This window comes from Etheostoma cragini, chromosome 24, assembly GCF_013103735.1.
Source record: "Etheostoma cragini isolate CJK2018 chromosome 24, CSU_Ecrag_1.0, whole genome shotgun sequence".
Classification (NCBI taxonomy): domain Eukaryota; kingdom Metazoa; phylum Chordata; class Actinopteri; order Perciformes; family Percidae; genus Etheostoma; species Etheostoma cragini.
Window position 1 is genome coordinate 10,744,238 of NC_048430.1, and position 16,317 is coordinate 10,760,554.

At 38.9% G+C, this 16,317-nt stretch overlaps 1 protein-coding gene across 4 annotated transcripts; it reads right to left on the minus strand.

The window, feature by feature from the left end:
- Window positions 1–1,359: 1,359 nt before the first annotated feature.
- On the minus strand, window positions 1,360–15,683 carry cep70 (centrosomal protein 70). Of its 4 annotated transcripts, XM_034864882.1 has the most exons (15): window positions 15,557–15,683; window positions 14,934–14,953; window positions 14,452–14,551; window positions 13,831–13,954; window positions 10,053–10,233; window positions 9,189–9,364; window positions 8,514–8,601; window positions 8,345–8,433; window positions 7,529–7,595; window positions 6,987–7,136; window positions 6,707–6,859; window positions 4,892–5,060; window positions 3,292–3,400; window positions 3,128–3,207; window positions 1,360–1,546 (listed from the first exon to the last, which is right to left on the minus strand). In XM_034864882.1, the coding sequence occupies exons 2-15, from the start codon at window positions 14,940–14,942 to the stop codon at window positions 1,485–1,487; spliced, it is 1,557 nt and encodes a 518-aa protein (XP_034720773.1). In that variant the 5' UTR covers window positions 14,943–14,953; window positions 15,557–15,683; the 3' UTR covers window positions 1,360–1,484. The 4 variants fall into 4 exon arrangements, with proteins under 4 accessions (XP_034720773.1, XP_034720771.1, XP_034720772.1 ...); XM_034864880.1 differs by lacking the exons at window positions 14,934–14,953; window positions 15,557–15,683 and adding an exon at window positions 14,650–14,870 and having other exon boundaries at window positions 7,535–7,595; XM_034864881.1 differs by lacking the exons at window positions 14,934–14,953; window positions 15,557–15,683 and adding an exon at window positions 14,650–14,869 and having other exon boundaries at window positions 8,345–8,424.
- Between the last annotated feature and the right edge of the window lie 634 nt (window positions 15,684–16,317).

The window sequence follows — 16,317 nt, forward strand, 5'->3', positions numbered from 1 at the left end:
ATATATATATATATATATATATATATATATATATATATATATATATATACATATACATACATATACATACATACACACAATCATGTGTGTATCAATTTGAATCAAATTCAGGGTTTTATTGGCTTTCTTGTTTTAAAGATTGATGATGTTGTTTAAAAAGGGATGGTTTATTATTAGATTTATAAATATTAGCTGTTGCAAGTAGAATAATAAGAAAACAAAGCAAGAAAAAAAGCAACCTATTGGGAAATGAAAGTGGGAAACATGAAGTGGGACTGAGTCAGCCGATACTCAACACGAGGTACAGTCATTTCTCATGCCATTTCAGCTTAAAGGAGGGGTGTGTCAGATCAGTTCTGAGCTATATGTTTTCATTTTTTAAATATTGCACTTTTTCCTAAAATAATCCAACTTTTTTTTCTCAAAATATTACTTTTTCCACACAAAACGCATAAATTTCCTCGCCACTGTTACACCAAATGCTTGCTTTTGTAGAAGTACTAGGGTCTCTGTAAATTATAGAGCGTGGTCTAGACCTACTCTATCTATAAAGTGCCTTGATATATTGTTTCATAAACGCTTGCAAGGTTAAACCTGGTGTGTATGTACATCCACGTGACGGTAGGAAACAATGAACCATGTGAAGAACACAGCCAGCTTCAAAAAATTCTGCTTATTAATGTGAGGGATTAGTGACAGCCTGAGGAATGCAGTTATTAACCAGGATTAGGTTTCACAACCCGGCTCCATAGAGAACAAACAAATAGGTAAGTCTCAATAAATAAATACAGGTATGAATGTAGAAATAGGCCACCTCATTAACATATGGACACAGAAATAAAGGAATCACAAGAATCACCATTGCAAAGCCCACCAGACTCCATTTAAATAAACTGTACTTTTAGCGTGTATAGAGCCATCTTATTTTCACATCTACATCTGTGAATTAGGGGTTTATTTCAACCAAACTAGAGTTGGGACTGTTGGGGCAGCGGAAAGAGGAATCACGATGGCTCTTGGTTGTTTTTATTTTGTTTTAATCAACTTTGAATGAAGGGAATTGTATGACGATAAAGTTACTGTTTATTTAAAAATGGACTGGTGGGTATGGGGATTTCTGATCTGTTTCACGTTAAACAAAAGGGATTTTTTTCTATCTCTAAAATGATCCTTTTCATAAGATCACTTATGTGAGCTTTGAATGAAACATTTTTCATCTTTTTTTTTAAAGCTTTCCACGCTTTGACGTATTGTTGCTTTTTACACACAGTATAAGTGCGTCAGTTTCGACTGTCACAAACTGTCGGAATATATTTAAAGCATTTATTAAGGTTTCATTTAATTATAAACTTTAACATATTTGTTTATTCATGTATTTATTTATTAAGACTCAAGTCATAGTGACTCATTCATCAAATGCGGACTCCTTACTCCAAACAAAAGGCCTCACGTGGAGCTCTGTGTTCCGTAGAACCAACGTGACATCACTGGGCTGTTTGTTTCAAGGACTGCAGGGCAGGAATGATGGCGTCCAGGTGATTCACTCCTGAAAAACATGCGCACACGCACACAAATTAATGGGGTCACCGAAGCGTTTTTTAATTTTTTTTTTATTTTTTACATCTTCTATATCCTTCATGTTGTCCTCGGGTCAAATTGACACGTTTTCCTATCTCAATGTTCTTTTTAACTACCCAATTATAATTAACCAAAATAACAGGATTTATTCCACACAACACTCTTTGGCAAGTACAAATCTCTGCGTTTATGAATTTTGTCTTATTCGATTTTACAGCATTCGAAAAATTGAAGTGGCTTCGAAATAGTATAGAGTAAAAGTTGACTTATTCCAGTCTGTGATTATCCGTCAACATACTTTCCTTTAATTTTAGTCTAAATAATTCCTAATTTCTGCTTTTCTAACTCTAACATTAGGTATAAATTCCTATAAATGAGGTTATTGACCATAAATTCCCAAAATAACTTTAAAACTAGTTAATAAGTTAGTTATTGTTAAAAACGTAAGAAAAAGTTAAAAACCTTGATAAAAAGCGACAACAAAAGTGTTTATTTTCAATTTTGACGGGAAGACAACATAAGGGATATCACTTTTGTTCAAAAATATAGTATATAATATAATATAGTGTGTTTGCCATTTTGCAGTGGTGTTCGAATTCTTTTTGGTTAATTTCCTTCACTATATAGTCTACAATAAAATACCGATACAAAGAGATAGAGAGAGAGTGGGAATATGTTGAGCGTGTTTGTGTGTCTGTATGTGCGATGGGGTAAGCCTCTCCTCTCTAAGCGTAGCTCCCATGGCGCCACTCTAATGCTACAAAGCCATCACCTGCCGTTAGCATCCCATTGACTCCCATTCATTTTGACGTCACTTTGACACTGAATAACTTTACATCTGAAGCGTTTAAAAAATATTTGTCTGTTGTTTATTTTTAAAGAAACACGACAATGTATAAAAGACTCCATCACCTCGAAGCTTACGTTATGGCTCCGTAGCAGACGTTTTTATAAAACATAGGCTATCGATTGGGTCATAATCAAGTGACTTGCTGTCGCATATTTTTGTAACGCATCCGTCTGCACTGTGGTCTTACTGACTGTGATAACTTGCCTGGCTTTACACATATGCACGCTCGCATATGGCGTAAAAAATAAAATAAAAGACAAAACTATTACACTGGGCGGGCATACGAGGATGCGGCCGGATAGACTGGACAACACGGGTGCCGAAATAAATAGCTGCTTGGGGGTGGGTTTTGGGTGAATTTTTTGTTGTTTTTCGGTTGGTTTACATGATACCCTACTCCTATCTCTAGTAACCACGATTGGAGTTGAAAATATGAGCCCAAGCCTACTTCTTAAGATAATTATTTGGGCTTTTCCGCCTTTAATTGTTCATTTTTTAGACAAGACAATTAGGTGAGTAAGGGGAAAGACATGCAAGGAAATCGTCACAGGTCGGATTCAAACTCTGGAACTCTGCGTCTAGGCATAAACCTTGAAGTACATGTGTGCCTGCTCTACCACAAGCCTACTTCTTATATGTCTAATACGTGTTGATTTGTGTCTGCAGACCCAACATGTATAGTTCTTATGTCATATTTACCCAGAGTGTGTAAAATGTCCGTGATGAGGGCGTGGAAAGCAGGGAAGAACTCTTGGTGCTGCTTTACTTTGACCAGGATCCTGGAAAACACACGCAGAGAGTATTGCTGTTACGCTGTTGCACAACAACAACAACACGGGATGTTCCAAAGAGCGTGCGTGAACCTGTCAACGTCGGCCTCTCCCAAAAGCTGATGGAGTCCGGCAGCGTGTTCACTTGAGGAAACCAGCCTGGATACATGGTTCACTAGCTCGGCGGGAGGAACCCTGCAGTCTGACACACACCCACATACTATCAGCTGAACATGTTTGCTCCTGCTGAACTGCAGTCCAAATATCCAAAAGTGGCCAAAAGTATGTCAACTTGCGCAATAAACACATCATGAAAGGCTGTGACACTCAGAGATTATTGGATTTAGTTGAAAGAGAGATTGGAGAGAACACTGGAAAACTGCACTTTAAGTTGTTTTGGATTTGATTCTTTTTTAGTGGTACCTTCTGTGTCCAATAACTTTAAGTTTCCTCTTTTAAAATTCAACAAGCAATGCGTTGCATTTTAGCAAAAAATACTGAAAGCACCAGAACTGGGTACACTTTAATGTCTGTGTACAGTATTTGTCGCAAGTAATATTGTTACTGCTATATTCAAACGAGGTTATTACATATTTTCCTTCAAATTGTGCAGCTCTATTCTGTGATTTAAAAGACCGGTTTTCCCCTATGAAAATATCTGAAAACGTGAGATACTCCTATTTTGGGGGTTTAGACCAGGGGTTCCCAGAACTTTCAGCCCACCACCCCCCAACCAAAGTAACGGTGCAAGTGACTTGCGACCCTCCCACTTTAAACGTACATAAACATTGCGCGCAACAGCGCACGCACTACAGGCCTATCCTAACACGAGCATATTGACAACACAAAATAACACAACAGCCATAACATTATTCTAAAGTAATTTACTCATTACTTTAATTTGAACATAACCTCACCTAATGAGATGGATGTGCAGTATGTTTGGAGCACAGCAAGTCCAATCTTGGTTTAATGTTGGAGACCGCTACTCGGAGATCATCCTCCACATTCAATCGCGCTGCACACCGCCCTACTACAACTGATTCTGTCGCTAATATGTCGTAAATCTGTCGCAATGACCTCAGGGGTCAGAGTGGTCAAAGAAAATCAAAAGCGCTGTTCCCCTTTTTTTATTTACTTGGTTTTATTTTAAATGTAGCCACTAGTTTTATCTTGTGTTAAAATCATGGCTAACTCCAAAAAAATGCCTAACCCTAAAAACCAAATGAGGGACTAATTTTAAATAAATAAAATGTTTTGATGATTATCCTCATAAAATCTTTTCCAAAACATGAATTATGATGCGTAAGTGTCCACTATTGGTCTTGTATTTGGGTAAATTAGATATTACCTTTTTTTTCAACTTCAAACTTCAAACAAAGCTTGAGTACACCACCTAATGGACTGAAAAAGCATTTGATTTAACTATAATAGCATCTAAAAGTAAAATTATCATGTAGAGCTGCAACGATTAGTTGGCTAATTAATTAACTATTTTGAAAATCTATTAATTTTTCAGCAAGTGAAAATGTGTTCTTCTCAAAATATAGAGAGTCACTGCTCTATTCTGTTTACATGAAAATGCTGTTAAATAATCCTCATTTCTATATTGACCAAATCAATTGTGATCCCGATTTTTTTACCCATAATCGAGCAGCCCTAGATACTTTTCCTCGCCCCTACTTCTACTCACCTAGCTGCAGGACATCTCGCAGGTTCCTCATGGCGTTGGTCATCTCTCCCAGCCGGGTGTAGACCTCGTTCATTCGTGGGAACACTCCGCTGAGGGAGCGGACGTCAAACAGCTTCTGGAAGTGAGACACCATGGCGCCCAGAGTGTAGCGAGTGGGAGTCTGGAGCACCTGAAACACCACCACCACCAGGATGTTAGCTCTGTTAGCTACTTTAGTTTAGCAGTTAGCGATGGCTCTCTCTCTCTCTGAGCTCTCTGTTGAGCAACAGTTGAAAGGTTTAGCTATCCCTCTGCCTTCTAATATGCTAAGTGTGTGTGTTATAATTGCATTTTATTTGCCGTGTTGGGGGCAAAGCTCCGCTTTTGAAAATATGTTTATTGATTTTCAATAAAATATAAGGAAAGAGGAGAGGGGGGGGGAATGAAAACATAAAGAACAATAAATATACTGAACATTTGGAACACAGCACATCTTGGATTCCAGCTATATTCCATGGTCATAGTTAAGATGGATACTATAAACATAACATCTTAAGGTAATAAAGTTAAATGAATTTGACATATACAAATCACAATCTAATTTGCACAGTGAGGTTTTATAAAATAGCCGACGTCTATGGGTTCACATTTTAAAGGTAATTCAGTATCGGGTCCCGTGTCTTATTAAACTTGTCTCCTCTATCTTCATTATAAAATCTAAATTTTTCCAGATGCAAAGTATTTTACATTGAGAATTCTTTTTGAATATTTTAGAAAAAAGTAGTGGAAATATTTCAGAAAAAAGTTTGGAACATTTTAGAAAAATTGTGGAATTTTTTTGGAAAAAAGTTTAAATATCTTAGAAAAAAATTGGAATATTTCAAGAGAATTGTTGGAATATCAGAAGAGAGGTTAGAATATTTTAGGATGTGTTGGAATATTTCTGTAAAAAAAGTAAGAATATTTTAAAGGAATACGCCGCCATTTGTTGAAATAGGGCTTATCTCGGTCTCCCAGGCAGATATTGATTTAGGACTATATTGGGTGGAAGCACAGCCGAAGCACCTCTTCTTAATGTTGTCCCAAGTCAATATCTGCCTAAGAAATCGTCTAGTCTTAATATGAATTGCTATTTCTACTTGTCATGAATACACAGTTGTGTTTTTGTTGGGTCACTTTTACTCACAACACGCTAACCGGCAACATAGGATTCCTTTCACTAGGCTAAGCTAACTAGCGGTGGCGCTGCCGGTGTTGCACCAGACTAAAACAGTGCATGCACTGAGACAAAAGATGCGTTGGCCCACCTATCTACCGCTAGGTTAAACGTGATAATCCCTATTTCAACATACGGTGGCATATTCATTTAAGAAAAAAGTTGGAATATATTGTGATACGAGACTACATATTGTCCAAGGCTGCAACAAAAAGGCTGTCCTCGTAAATCTATTGCTCTGTAATATGTATGTATTCCACGTATTTATTACCTTATGCCCCACATTAACTGCTGCAGTAAAAGAGCACTGTCGTCAGCGTAGGGAGGAAGTGGAGGTGAATGTTTTGGTTCTAAAACACAGGGCTTTCAACACGGATCAGAGTTAGCGTCCCCGGGTAAATACAGGAAATGTATGTTGGTGTCCTATGAGTGAAATTTGCCAACCATGATGCTATCTCTCCGTCACCCATAACCTGGCTGGATAACATTAATTGGACTTTGAGAGCCAAGACAAGGGGTCATGTCTAAAAGAATTGGAATTAGACAAAGGGCTGCTTTTGTAGGCTTTTTTGTGTATTTAAAACCCATTTTGGACAATCATAATTGGTGCAGTGCTGTACCTTCTCCTCACCAGACAAGGTGTTTTCCAGCATGGTGTCCACCAGCAACATCATGTCCTCCACCTTCAATGCTTCTCCAGCATTATGGCCATCGTCAGGAGGCTGCCAGGGCATGAGTCTGCCTTTCAGTTCACACAAACCCCTTTGCAGATCCTACACACACAAAGCAATTTTTACGCAGTTGTAGAAGTGGAGAAAACAAGTTTCAGCAGTCTGGTCAGTTATAAACTACACAAAGCTCGCTCATGTTTCCCCATCAACGCCTGTGGTGGGTGTTTACCTTCAGGAGGTGGAGCTGCTGGGCCCAGTCCTCCATTGTGGGGAGCAGAGTCTGAAACTCAGCCAGCTCCAAACCAACAGAGGGTTTCTGTCGGTGCAGGCGCATCGGAGCGTTGGGATTGTTCACAACTGCGCTGATCTCATCCAAAAGCTGGAACAAATCAGGAAAAAAGTTAGGTTTAATGGGTAACTTCAAGTTTTTTCTTTCATCCTGGACCCTATTGTAACCGTGTTTTGGTGTCTAAGTGAATAATGGAAAAAAAATCTTTGAAATAGGTGCAGTATTGAGCTGCAAAACAGGCTGCAATGTAACCCTACATGGAAAATGTTCGCCATCAGTTTTCTGATATAGACCTGTAGGGTATATCTCTGTTTTGTTAAAGAGTAAAATCCTCTTTCATTGGTGATAGTGATTTTGAGGTTAATTTAGACACACAAACATGGTAAAATAGAGTCCATGTTGGAAAAAAATAAAATACATGAAAATAGTAGTTGCCCTTCGAGATTTCAGGAAACAAGAACGTATTCAGACAGTATGCTTACATGGCGATAGTGGGCACACAAAGCGATGTCCTCGCTGCTCTCAGTCGTGTTGTCTTTTTTGGGTAATCTGCAAAGACAATTGCTCCTGTAGAGAAGTGCTGTGCTTCTGATTGGTTCAATTATACCCAGGTGCAGGCATAGACTTGGTCAGCATTACTGGGAACGCCCACTAAAACTTACTTTCTGTTGGCGATTAATCTTTTATCTTTGTCATATTTGCGGTTGGTCTTTTGCTTGGTACAATGTAGAAAAGTTGCTCCTCCAATAACTAAAAATATTCGGATTATAAATTGCCAAATAGACAGAGGTGTTAATTTATCTAACATCGCTGCTACAGTCCAAAATGTTACAATTACTAAGATTTTATTAATTTACCTTACTGGTCTTTAATTTAGCTTTAATGAATGTGGGATACCACTAGTATGTTTGATGACCCCGGGATAACGTTACTCATAATACTCAGATTGAATCAGTTTATCATAAGATATGATGGGTCTTGAATCAGCTTGAAGGGGTTGTATTATAACAGAACAAAGATGTTTGTTTTTTGAAATCATAGACTTGTAAGTTGAAAATCCAGAAAATACTTTGGATAAAGAACAACAATGGTGAAAAGTAAGAGCAGGGATTTATTAGCTTGGACCTACGACAAGGTGGAACCGTTATTGAAAGGTATGTAAAAGTTTCAAACCAAAACGGGGCAGCTAGGAAACACCGGAGTAGTGTGGACACGAGGCGTAAAAGTAGCAAAAGATATTTGTTGTCAAACCAAAGTGTAGTATACTGACGAAGCCTGATATGACAGCACACACACACCTCGTCCTCAGTTCTCGCTTCAGGTGCTCCACCTCCGTCTTGAGATCTTCTATTTGAGCTGCGCTTGCCTTCTGCTGTTCCTGGTATTCCTTGGAAGAAATGTGAGAGCATGACCTTCTGCTTTAGAGAGAAAACACTGTGAAAATGAGTAAACACTGAGTCAGGTTACCTTGATGGTGTCTCTGAGAGATGGCGTGACATTCTTGATTTTTGCCTGATGAGCCACGTGAGATCCTCCTGGTTCTCCTTTGACACACCTGGGGGTTAACATAAAGAGCTAAGTTTCCTCTCCAGTATAAATACACACTTCTCACGCCTGTGCAAGCAAAAGGGTGAAAAAAGTTTTAAAGTAAAAAAAAATTCCATTAGTTGTTGTCTTTTTCAATTGATTGCCAACTACTTTTATAATTGATTTATTGGTTTACAAAAAAGGAAACCCTGACCAAAATGTTGAAAAAGCATTAAACTAGCTTTGCCAAGAAGTGGTAATGACATTGGAGAAACAAAAATAACGACAAAAAGAGAAGAAAAGCGACAAAACCATTGGGAAAAAAAACTAAAAACAGCAAAAACATTGAAAAAAAAAGCTACCAAAATTGCCCAAAAAAACAGACAAACACGTTGAAAAAGCATCAAAAATCTTGCTTAATTAGTTTGTCTGTTCACTTCCAGCTTCTTCATGAATACGTAAGAGTTTTTCCATTTCTCCGTGACAGTAAAACAACTAATCCATTCATCTAGAAAGTACTACCACAGATTGATCCAACAACAAAAAACAGCTGATTGCAGCCCTAATCAACATGCTCATCAACAGGAGGCTGCGGTGCATCAGATGTGTTCTTACTGCGGCTCAGCTGGGGAGTTCTGCCGGCTCGCTGTGTTGCAGACGTGCTGGAGGGCGTGACTCTGGCGAGCCAATCGTTGCTCTTCTTCTTTGACGATGAAATACAATTTCTTCTGAAGCTGAGCGACTTCCTCCCTCTGTTTCGACAGCTTCTTCTCCAGGACCTGACACCGCTCCTATACACGACAGATGCTTCTTAATGAGAAGAGCAGATTCTTTCCCAATAGTCACCAATTGTTCATTTTAATTTCTTTTTAAAAGCTCTACAGCATCTTTAATTTAATTCTAATTCAATTTTATTCAATTTTATTTATAGTATCAATTCATAACAAGAGTTATCTCGAGACACTTTACAGATAGAGTAGGTCTAAATCACACTCCAGAATTTACAAGGACGCAACAATTCTAGTAGTTTCCTCCAGAGCAAGCAACAGTGCGACAGTGGCGTGGAAAAACTTCCTTTTAGGCAGAAACCTCGGACAGACCCAGGCTCTTGGTAGGCGGTGTCTGACGGGCCGGTTGGGTTTTAGAATGAAGAGTGGAAATAACAAAAAGTAGAAAAAATAGTAGTTTGATATAGAGACATCGGAAAAAAAGCATGGAAAAGGCAAAAAATAACAAAAAAAAGTGCAGAACAAGACGGCGAAATTGTGAAAAGAAAAAAGCATTGAAAAAAGTGTTAAAACGCGTTGAAAAAAGCAAACATCAAAGAAAAGAAACGTATATGTCAGAAGCACTATTTACACGTTCATTAATATGATTCTATGATTTACAAAAAAAAAAAAGAAGAGAAAAACTATGACTGCAGCTTTTTAAATTTGAATATTTACTGTGATAAAGTGCGTGGGCAGTGTGCGGACATGCCTGTGTGTCCTGGTTCTCCCGCTGCAGCTGTTGTGTGTGGCTGTGCTGTTGGACAGCCTTGGCGAGGTAGCGGTCCTCCAGGTCCTGGACTCTGATCCTCACCACGGCCAGCAGCGCCTCCAGCTCAGCGGCCCGCTTACACTGCTGAGCTGCTTCAAGAGTGTGTTCGCGAGCCTCCTCTCTACACAGACACACACAGAGACACACTCACACAGAGAGAGAGAGAGAGAGAAAGAGAGAGAGAGAGACAGACACAGAGAGAGACATTCACATAGAGACACACTCACACAGAAACAGACAGACATACATACACACACACACACACACACACACGTTTTATGTTTTTTACAAGTGTTGCTTTTCAGAAATTGTTTTTTGTCACATTTGTCATTTTTCAGGTGTTTGAGTTGCTATTTGAGTTGCTATTATACAGCATTTTGGGCATTGTCAGTTGGACACATTTAAACACATCTTCCATCTAAAAGGTGGCTTCAAACTGATTATATTTTAAATTCATCCATTTTTCCCATTGCCACTTTCTTAATAATGTTAGGTCTTAGAGAAGAAAATATTTAATGGTCTACGTACATGTTATGGCGACCTTAGACCATACCAAGCAATTCCAATGTTGCAGACCAATTTCCAAAAACGCAATAAAAATCATGAGTCTGGGGCCTGCGTCAAACGTGTTGGATATTGTCCTCAGTTTAAAGTCTTGATAGTTGAATCTTGTAGTCCTTATGACATCATGACAGATTAGAGTTTTCCCCACGGAGGAGGTGGAGGTGGGTAGTGCAGGAAGTGACGGCGCGGCGCCTGATGGCTGGGTATGGACTACATAACATTGACAGAGAATTTAGAAAGAAAAAAACTATTTACATATTTAAATCTGGTTGGTTTGTCAAATGTTTAGCAGATAACATACCAGATAGGGTTTGGGGTTAGCCCAAATGTTATATGTATCAGGCACGGCGTTATGGGATCGGATGCCTGGCCAATATATTAATGTTATATCAATATATGTGATATGAGACTAGATATTGTCTTAGATTTTGAATATCATAATACGGCATGTGTTGTCTTTTCCTGGTTTTAAACGCTGCATTACAGTAAAGTGATGCCATTTATTTGAACTTACCAGACCTATAGTCATTATATCCACATTAATGATGATTATTTACCAATAATCTCATAATGTAAATATTTTGTAAAAGCACCGATAGTCAACACTAGAATATCGTTGCAGTATCAATATTGAGGTATTTGGTCAAAATTACTGTGAGTTATCTAGCTGATGGGACCTTACCTCGCTACTGCGCATGTGCGGCTCCCAACAAAGATAGTAAAGAATTGAGACGTCTCACTCTGTAGCTAAAACAAGTAAGATGTCTCACTCTGTAGCTAAAACAGAGACCTAAAGACAGGATCTGCAGCAATGTGTAGTTCAACAAAAATATGGTGTTTTTTGAAAATGAAACCATGTAAACCTGTTCTGGTACAACCTCAAAACACAATTATGAACCTGAAAATGAACAGATTATTGGCGCTTTAAGCTGAAAAACAAAATCTATCAAATCATAACCCCAATATCGTGCAGAGCTGGGCAACATATCCATTTTATATGGATATCGTGATATGAGACTCGATATCGTCATAGATTTTAGATATCGTAATATGGCAAAAGTGTGGTCTTTACTGGTTTTAAAGGCTGCATTACAGTAAATTGGTGCAATTTTTTGACTGCTGTAACTGGTCTATTATTTGCTTTTACCTACAATATATATATATAATATTTTGTTAAAACCACCAATAGTCAACACTACAATGTCGTTGCGGTATCGATATTGAGGTATTTGGTCAAAAATATTGTGATATTCGATTTTCTCCATATCACCCAGCCCTAATTAGACACCCCCCCCCCCTCACAAAAAAATAGTTCAGCCCTAATTAATTCCATTACAGACATCACAAGACTAAACTAAACAATATCTGACAAAGCATTTACAATAAGACTGTACTTTCCTCTTACAATAGCCTTATAGTATTTCTCTGTACTGAGTGACTGTTCTCTCCGGGAAACGGTGTGTAGAAACATGAGCACAACAGTCAGCTGGTTCCAGCCTCGGGCTGAGAGACTTCTTCTGACGGACAGCTGTGTCTCTGTGAATGGTCTGATGAGATGAGATGACAGGAGGAGGACAGGTGGTGGGCACACGCTGCAGATACATTATTAAGTAGTAACGGACACTGCAGGCATAGGTACGCCACGAAAGACCCGGTTTCACTTCCATCTCATATCGTTCCACACATTCCAGGAACTTATCGCCATGCCTCGGCTTCCAATGAGACCTCTTTTTGTTCGGTTGTTGGAGGAGATTAAGGAGCAGCCCTGATGTTGAGATCGGATTTTGCTTTTAAACAGCACCGCTGTCTAACTGGAAAAATCTCAAAATGACGCTGGGTCGTAAAACTTTGACCAGTCATTTGTGTTACTTAAAAAAACAGCTAACATGGTTAAATGCTTTTCTCCTGAGACAAAGACCTAAATTTATAGAGGGTCCAATCATGGACAGTTGTGAGACAATGGCCCCCCAGCCTGTCCACTGAAGAACAACACACCCAGACTACATTTAGTCTTTTTTAGTCATTATGATAGTTTTTGCATTTGTTTTGCATCTATTTTTTACTAGTTTTACATTTCTTTTTGGCTGTTTTGTGTCTCGTTGCCGTGTTACATCTATTTTTAGTTGTTGTTCCTCCTTTCTGGTTGTTCTGTATCTCTCTTACATCGGTCTTAAGACTGCTTGGGCCCTATTTTAGCGTCTTGCACAAGTGTACAATCCACTTTTGCAAGTTTAGTGGCGGAAAAAATGGCAACAGGCGCATGGTTCAAAAGGGTTGCTCTTAATTGTCTTAATTAATTCTTAGGTGTGTTTTAGGTGTGACTTGCAATCAACCAATCAGTGTCGTCTCCCATTCCCTATGAAAGCCGAGCGCATTTGTAACTTGGCGCATTGCTATTAAGATGGCGGCTTTACTAAACAGGAAGAAGAGAAGAAAGTGATCTGCTTGTGCGTATAGTGAAAACGCGCGGGCAGATCATAGAATACTATTTCACACTGTAATATTTTTAATCTTTTGCATGTTTGTGTGCTGCTGCGCATCCCTGTGTGTCCTAAAATAAATAAGTGGTGATTCTTGGTCATTTGTAGTTGGTATGTACCCGTTTTCAGTAATTTAGCTTTTATTTGTGCTCATCTGTCTCTATGATGTATGTTTCACACCTATTTTTGGTTATTCTGCTCCTTTTTGCAGTCCTTGTAGTTGCTTGGCATCCATTTTTGGACGCTTTACGCTTCTAAGTGGTCGTTTTGTCTCTTTCTTGGTGGCCGTTTTACCTACTTGGTGTCATTTTGCGTCTTTTTGTGTCTCTTTCTAGTTGTTAGGCATCTCTATTTAGTCATTTCGCATTTTTTGTAGTAATTTTGGGTCTCCTTGTAATTGCTGTGCCTCTATTTTTAGACTTTTTATGTTTCTGTGTGGTTGTGTCTGGTTTGAGTCATTTTGCATTTTTTATGCATCTCTTTTGAATCATTATGCGTCTGCTTGTAGTCATATTGCATCTAATTTAGTTGTTTCACGTGTCTTTGTGGTTGTTTTGTGTCTCTTTGTACTCAGTTTGTAGTTGTTCTGTATGTTTGCGTCCTGTGAGTTTTTTATCCTTACGGTCGGCCCATTCAGTGATCCGTCTGTGGGTTTGATTGATTGCACGACTCACTTGAGTTGGTTGTTGGACTTGACGAGCTCCTGGATCAGAGCCTGTCTTCTCTCCGAGTCTGTGAGCATCGTCTTTAAAGTCCGCCTGATCTCATTGGCCGACTTCCTGTCCAGCAGAATCAGATCTAAGGACACACGGAGAGTCAGAGGCATCCTGTCCTTACGCAGAGACAAAAATAAACAACTAAAGGAGCAACTTTCAAACAGTGTTCATGTTTCCTCATTGTCTTTTGGTTGACACCGTGAAACAGCCTCAGATTCCACGGATTTCTTGCTTCTGTCACGTTTTTTTTCCCTTTCTCATTCAAACTTCATCGTGATATGTTTTTCTTCCTTTCCACTAAGAAACTAATGCGTAGATGGCGTAGTAAAACAACTTCACAGTCACTTAGTGGTAACAATAAGAACAAAGATTGACAGCTCAACACAGCACAACTAGTTTTGATGTTATAATGGGGCTAGCTTTGCTCTCAATAACAGTGTATATCTATGCATAATTCATCAAAATTAAAGTTTATATCACATATCACATTTGTGCAAACATGCTTATAAACTTTCTTTTTTCCACAACAAACAAAATACAATTGTATTTTCTACACAATAAGAAAGGACGGACTCTTACCTGAAAGATTCTTGTTCTCTACAGGATCTGAAAAGCACACAGGCTTAAAACTGTGGTGCTGCAGAAGTTTATTCACATCGTCCCATTCTACCTGCTGTTCCTGCAACATGCACACAGAAACACACAAAATACACACTCAAAAGGGAGACAAACATCACAGAACAACACGTGCAACTGCTGAACAGGTCTAAGCTCTACCTGGAACTGCCTGGAAGTCCACACATAAACATAAGAAGTCTTATTTCTGGACTGTGCAAAAGATGCTGTCCTGCTGTCCATGTCCATGTTTCGAAATGAAAAGTCCTAGGCTGAAGCAGAGCGAGCGCTCATCGCAGGAATTATTACCTGAGTAACCACAGATCAAGTTTCTGCACACTCAGGCTTCGGCTACTTACTGAAACACGATCTGTCCAAACGCGCCACTATAGCCTCAGATGCAAAAATAATAAAATAATAATAATGTTTAGCTAACGTTGACTTACCTGTTCCATGGTTTCTCACACTGCAGGAAATGAAACAGAGAGCAACACGTTAGCTAGTTCAGAGAGCTGCAGTGAGATCAAACTCCGCTACGGTTTTCCAGAGCCAAACTCCATTTAAAAATCTGACAATTGAAAGTAGCTGGGCTCTTGGTAGCAACACATACCTCCAAATTAAAAAACCACAAACAATTTAGGAGTCTTGAGGTTATTCTGGTAAATTCGGCACTGAAATAGCCAGCCAAGCGAGCCTTTCATCACCTGCAGGCTCTTTTATAACAAAAAGCAATGACAGCTAAATTTGAAACAAGCGCTCTATTAATGCAAGTTGAGTAATTTGCATTACAGCTGTAACCAAGTCAACACTTTCAACTGTAATTTAGTTAGCTTCTGCAGCTAGCGTTACCATCAACGTTACTAGCTAACGTTACCAACTCCAGATAGTTACTCTATCGTAGCTAGTTCAGTTAGCTTATGCGGCTAACGTTACCGCTTTGAATTAGCTGTGTATATACTGCTAGCAAGACTTCGAGAGACCAAGACAGTCAGTTGTGCTGCTACCAGTTGACGAGTGTTTTCCAGCAGATAGTTTAACCATAAACTGGGTAAAAAGTTAAGTTTTGTACCTGTTTGAGTAGCTATATATTATGATACACGTCTTCCGCCATTCAAACAAGGGCGCTGTGACCTAACCAATAGAGAGGCGAAGTCCCGCCTCTTCCGGTGGACCGCGATGGGGCCATAGACTGTATGTATTACCTTATTATTTTCATTAATATTTACATTGTAGATTCTCACTGAAGGCATCAAAACTATGAATGAACACACATGGACTAATGTACTTTAAAAAAAAAGTGTGAATTAAGTGAAAAATTGAAAAAAACTACTTTTTCCCCTCCCGCTTGACCCTACTTCTAAAATACTTTTTAGAGATATATCTTCCAAGCCAATGTCTCGCATTTCTCGGATTAGATCTTGTATTTGGCGGCCATATTTTCTACAAAAAATCAACCCATGCTGCACCGTCTCAGATTCCTGACATGAACACAAGCCACTCTGGTGTTTTCCTAACATAAATACAGTGCTGATCAGAAACGTGTGACCAATCCTCGGTCTAGAAATAATAACCTCTTCCTTACGGGTAACCTCGCTTCTTTTACAGACAGTAACCGAATCAGTTACCTAGATATGGAGAATAGGTGCCTCCCTTTGTCTTCTTGTTCCCAGAGCTGTTGCAATTTAAAAATTATTCCCTGCCATACAATACAAAAGTACCCTCTTTCTTTGATAAATCAATTCTGCATCAACGCATTAAATCTGATTCAGGATTATCTGACTCAATCCAAATATCTTCAAATCAGTCTTCGGGACCTCCAATAGCCACAGA

Coding starts and splice junctions, on each gene's coding strand:
- cep70 (XM_034864879.1), bottom strand. CDS start 14,736: ATGGACATGGACAGCAGGACAGCATCTTTTGCACAGTCCAGAAATAAG. Junction 9,365..10,052: donor GGGAGAACCAGGACACACAG/GCATGTCCGCAC, acceptor TGTCGTGTATAG/GAGCGGTGTCAGGTCCTGGA. Junction 3,401..4,891: donor GCGAGATGTCCTGCAGCTAG/GTGAGTAGAAGT, acceptor GGTGTGTGTCAG/ACTGCAGGGTTCCTCCCGCC.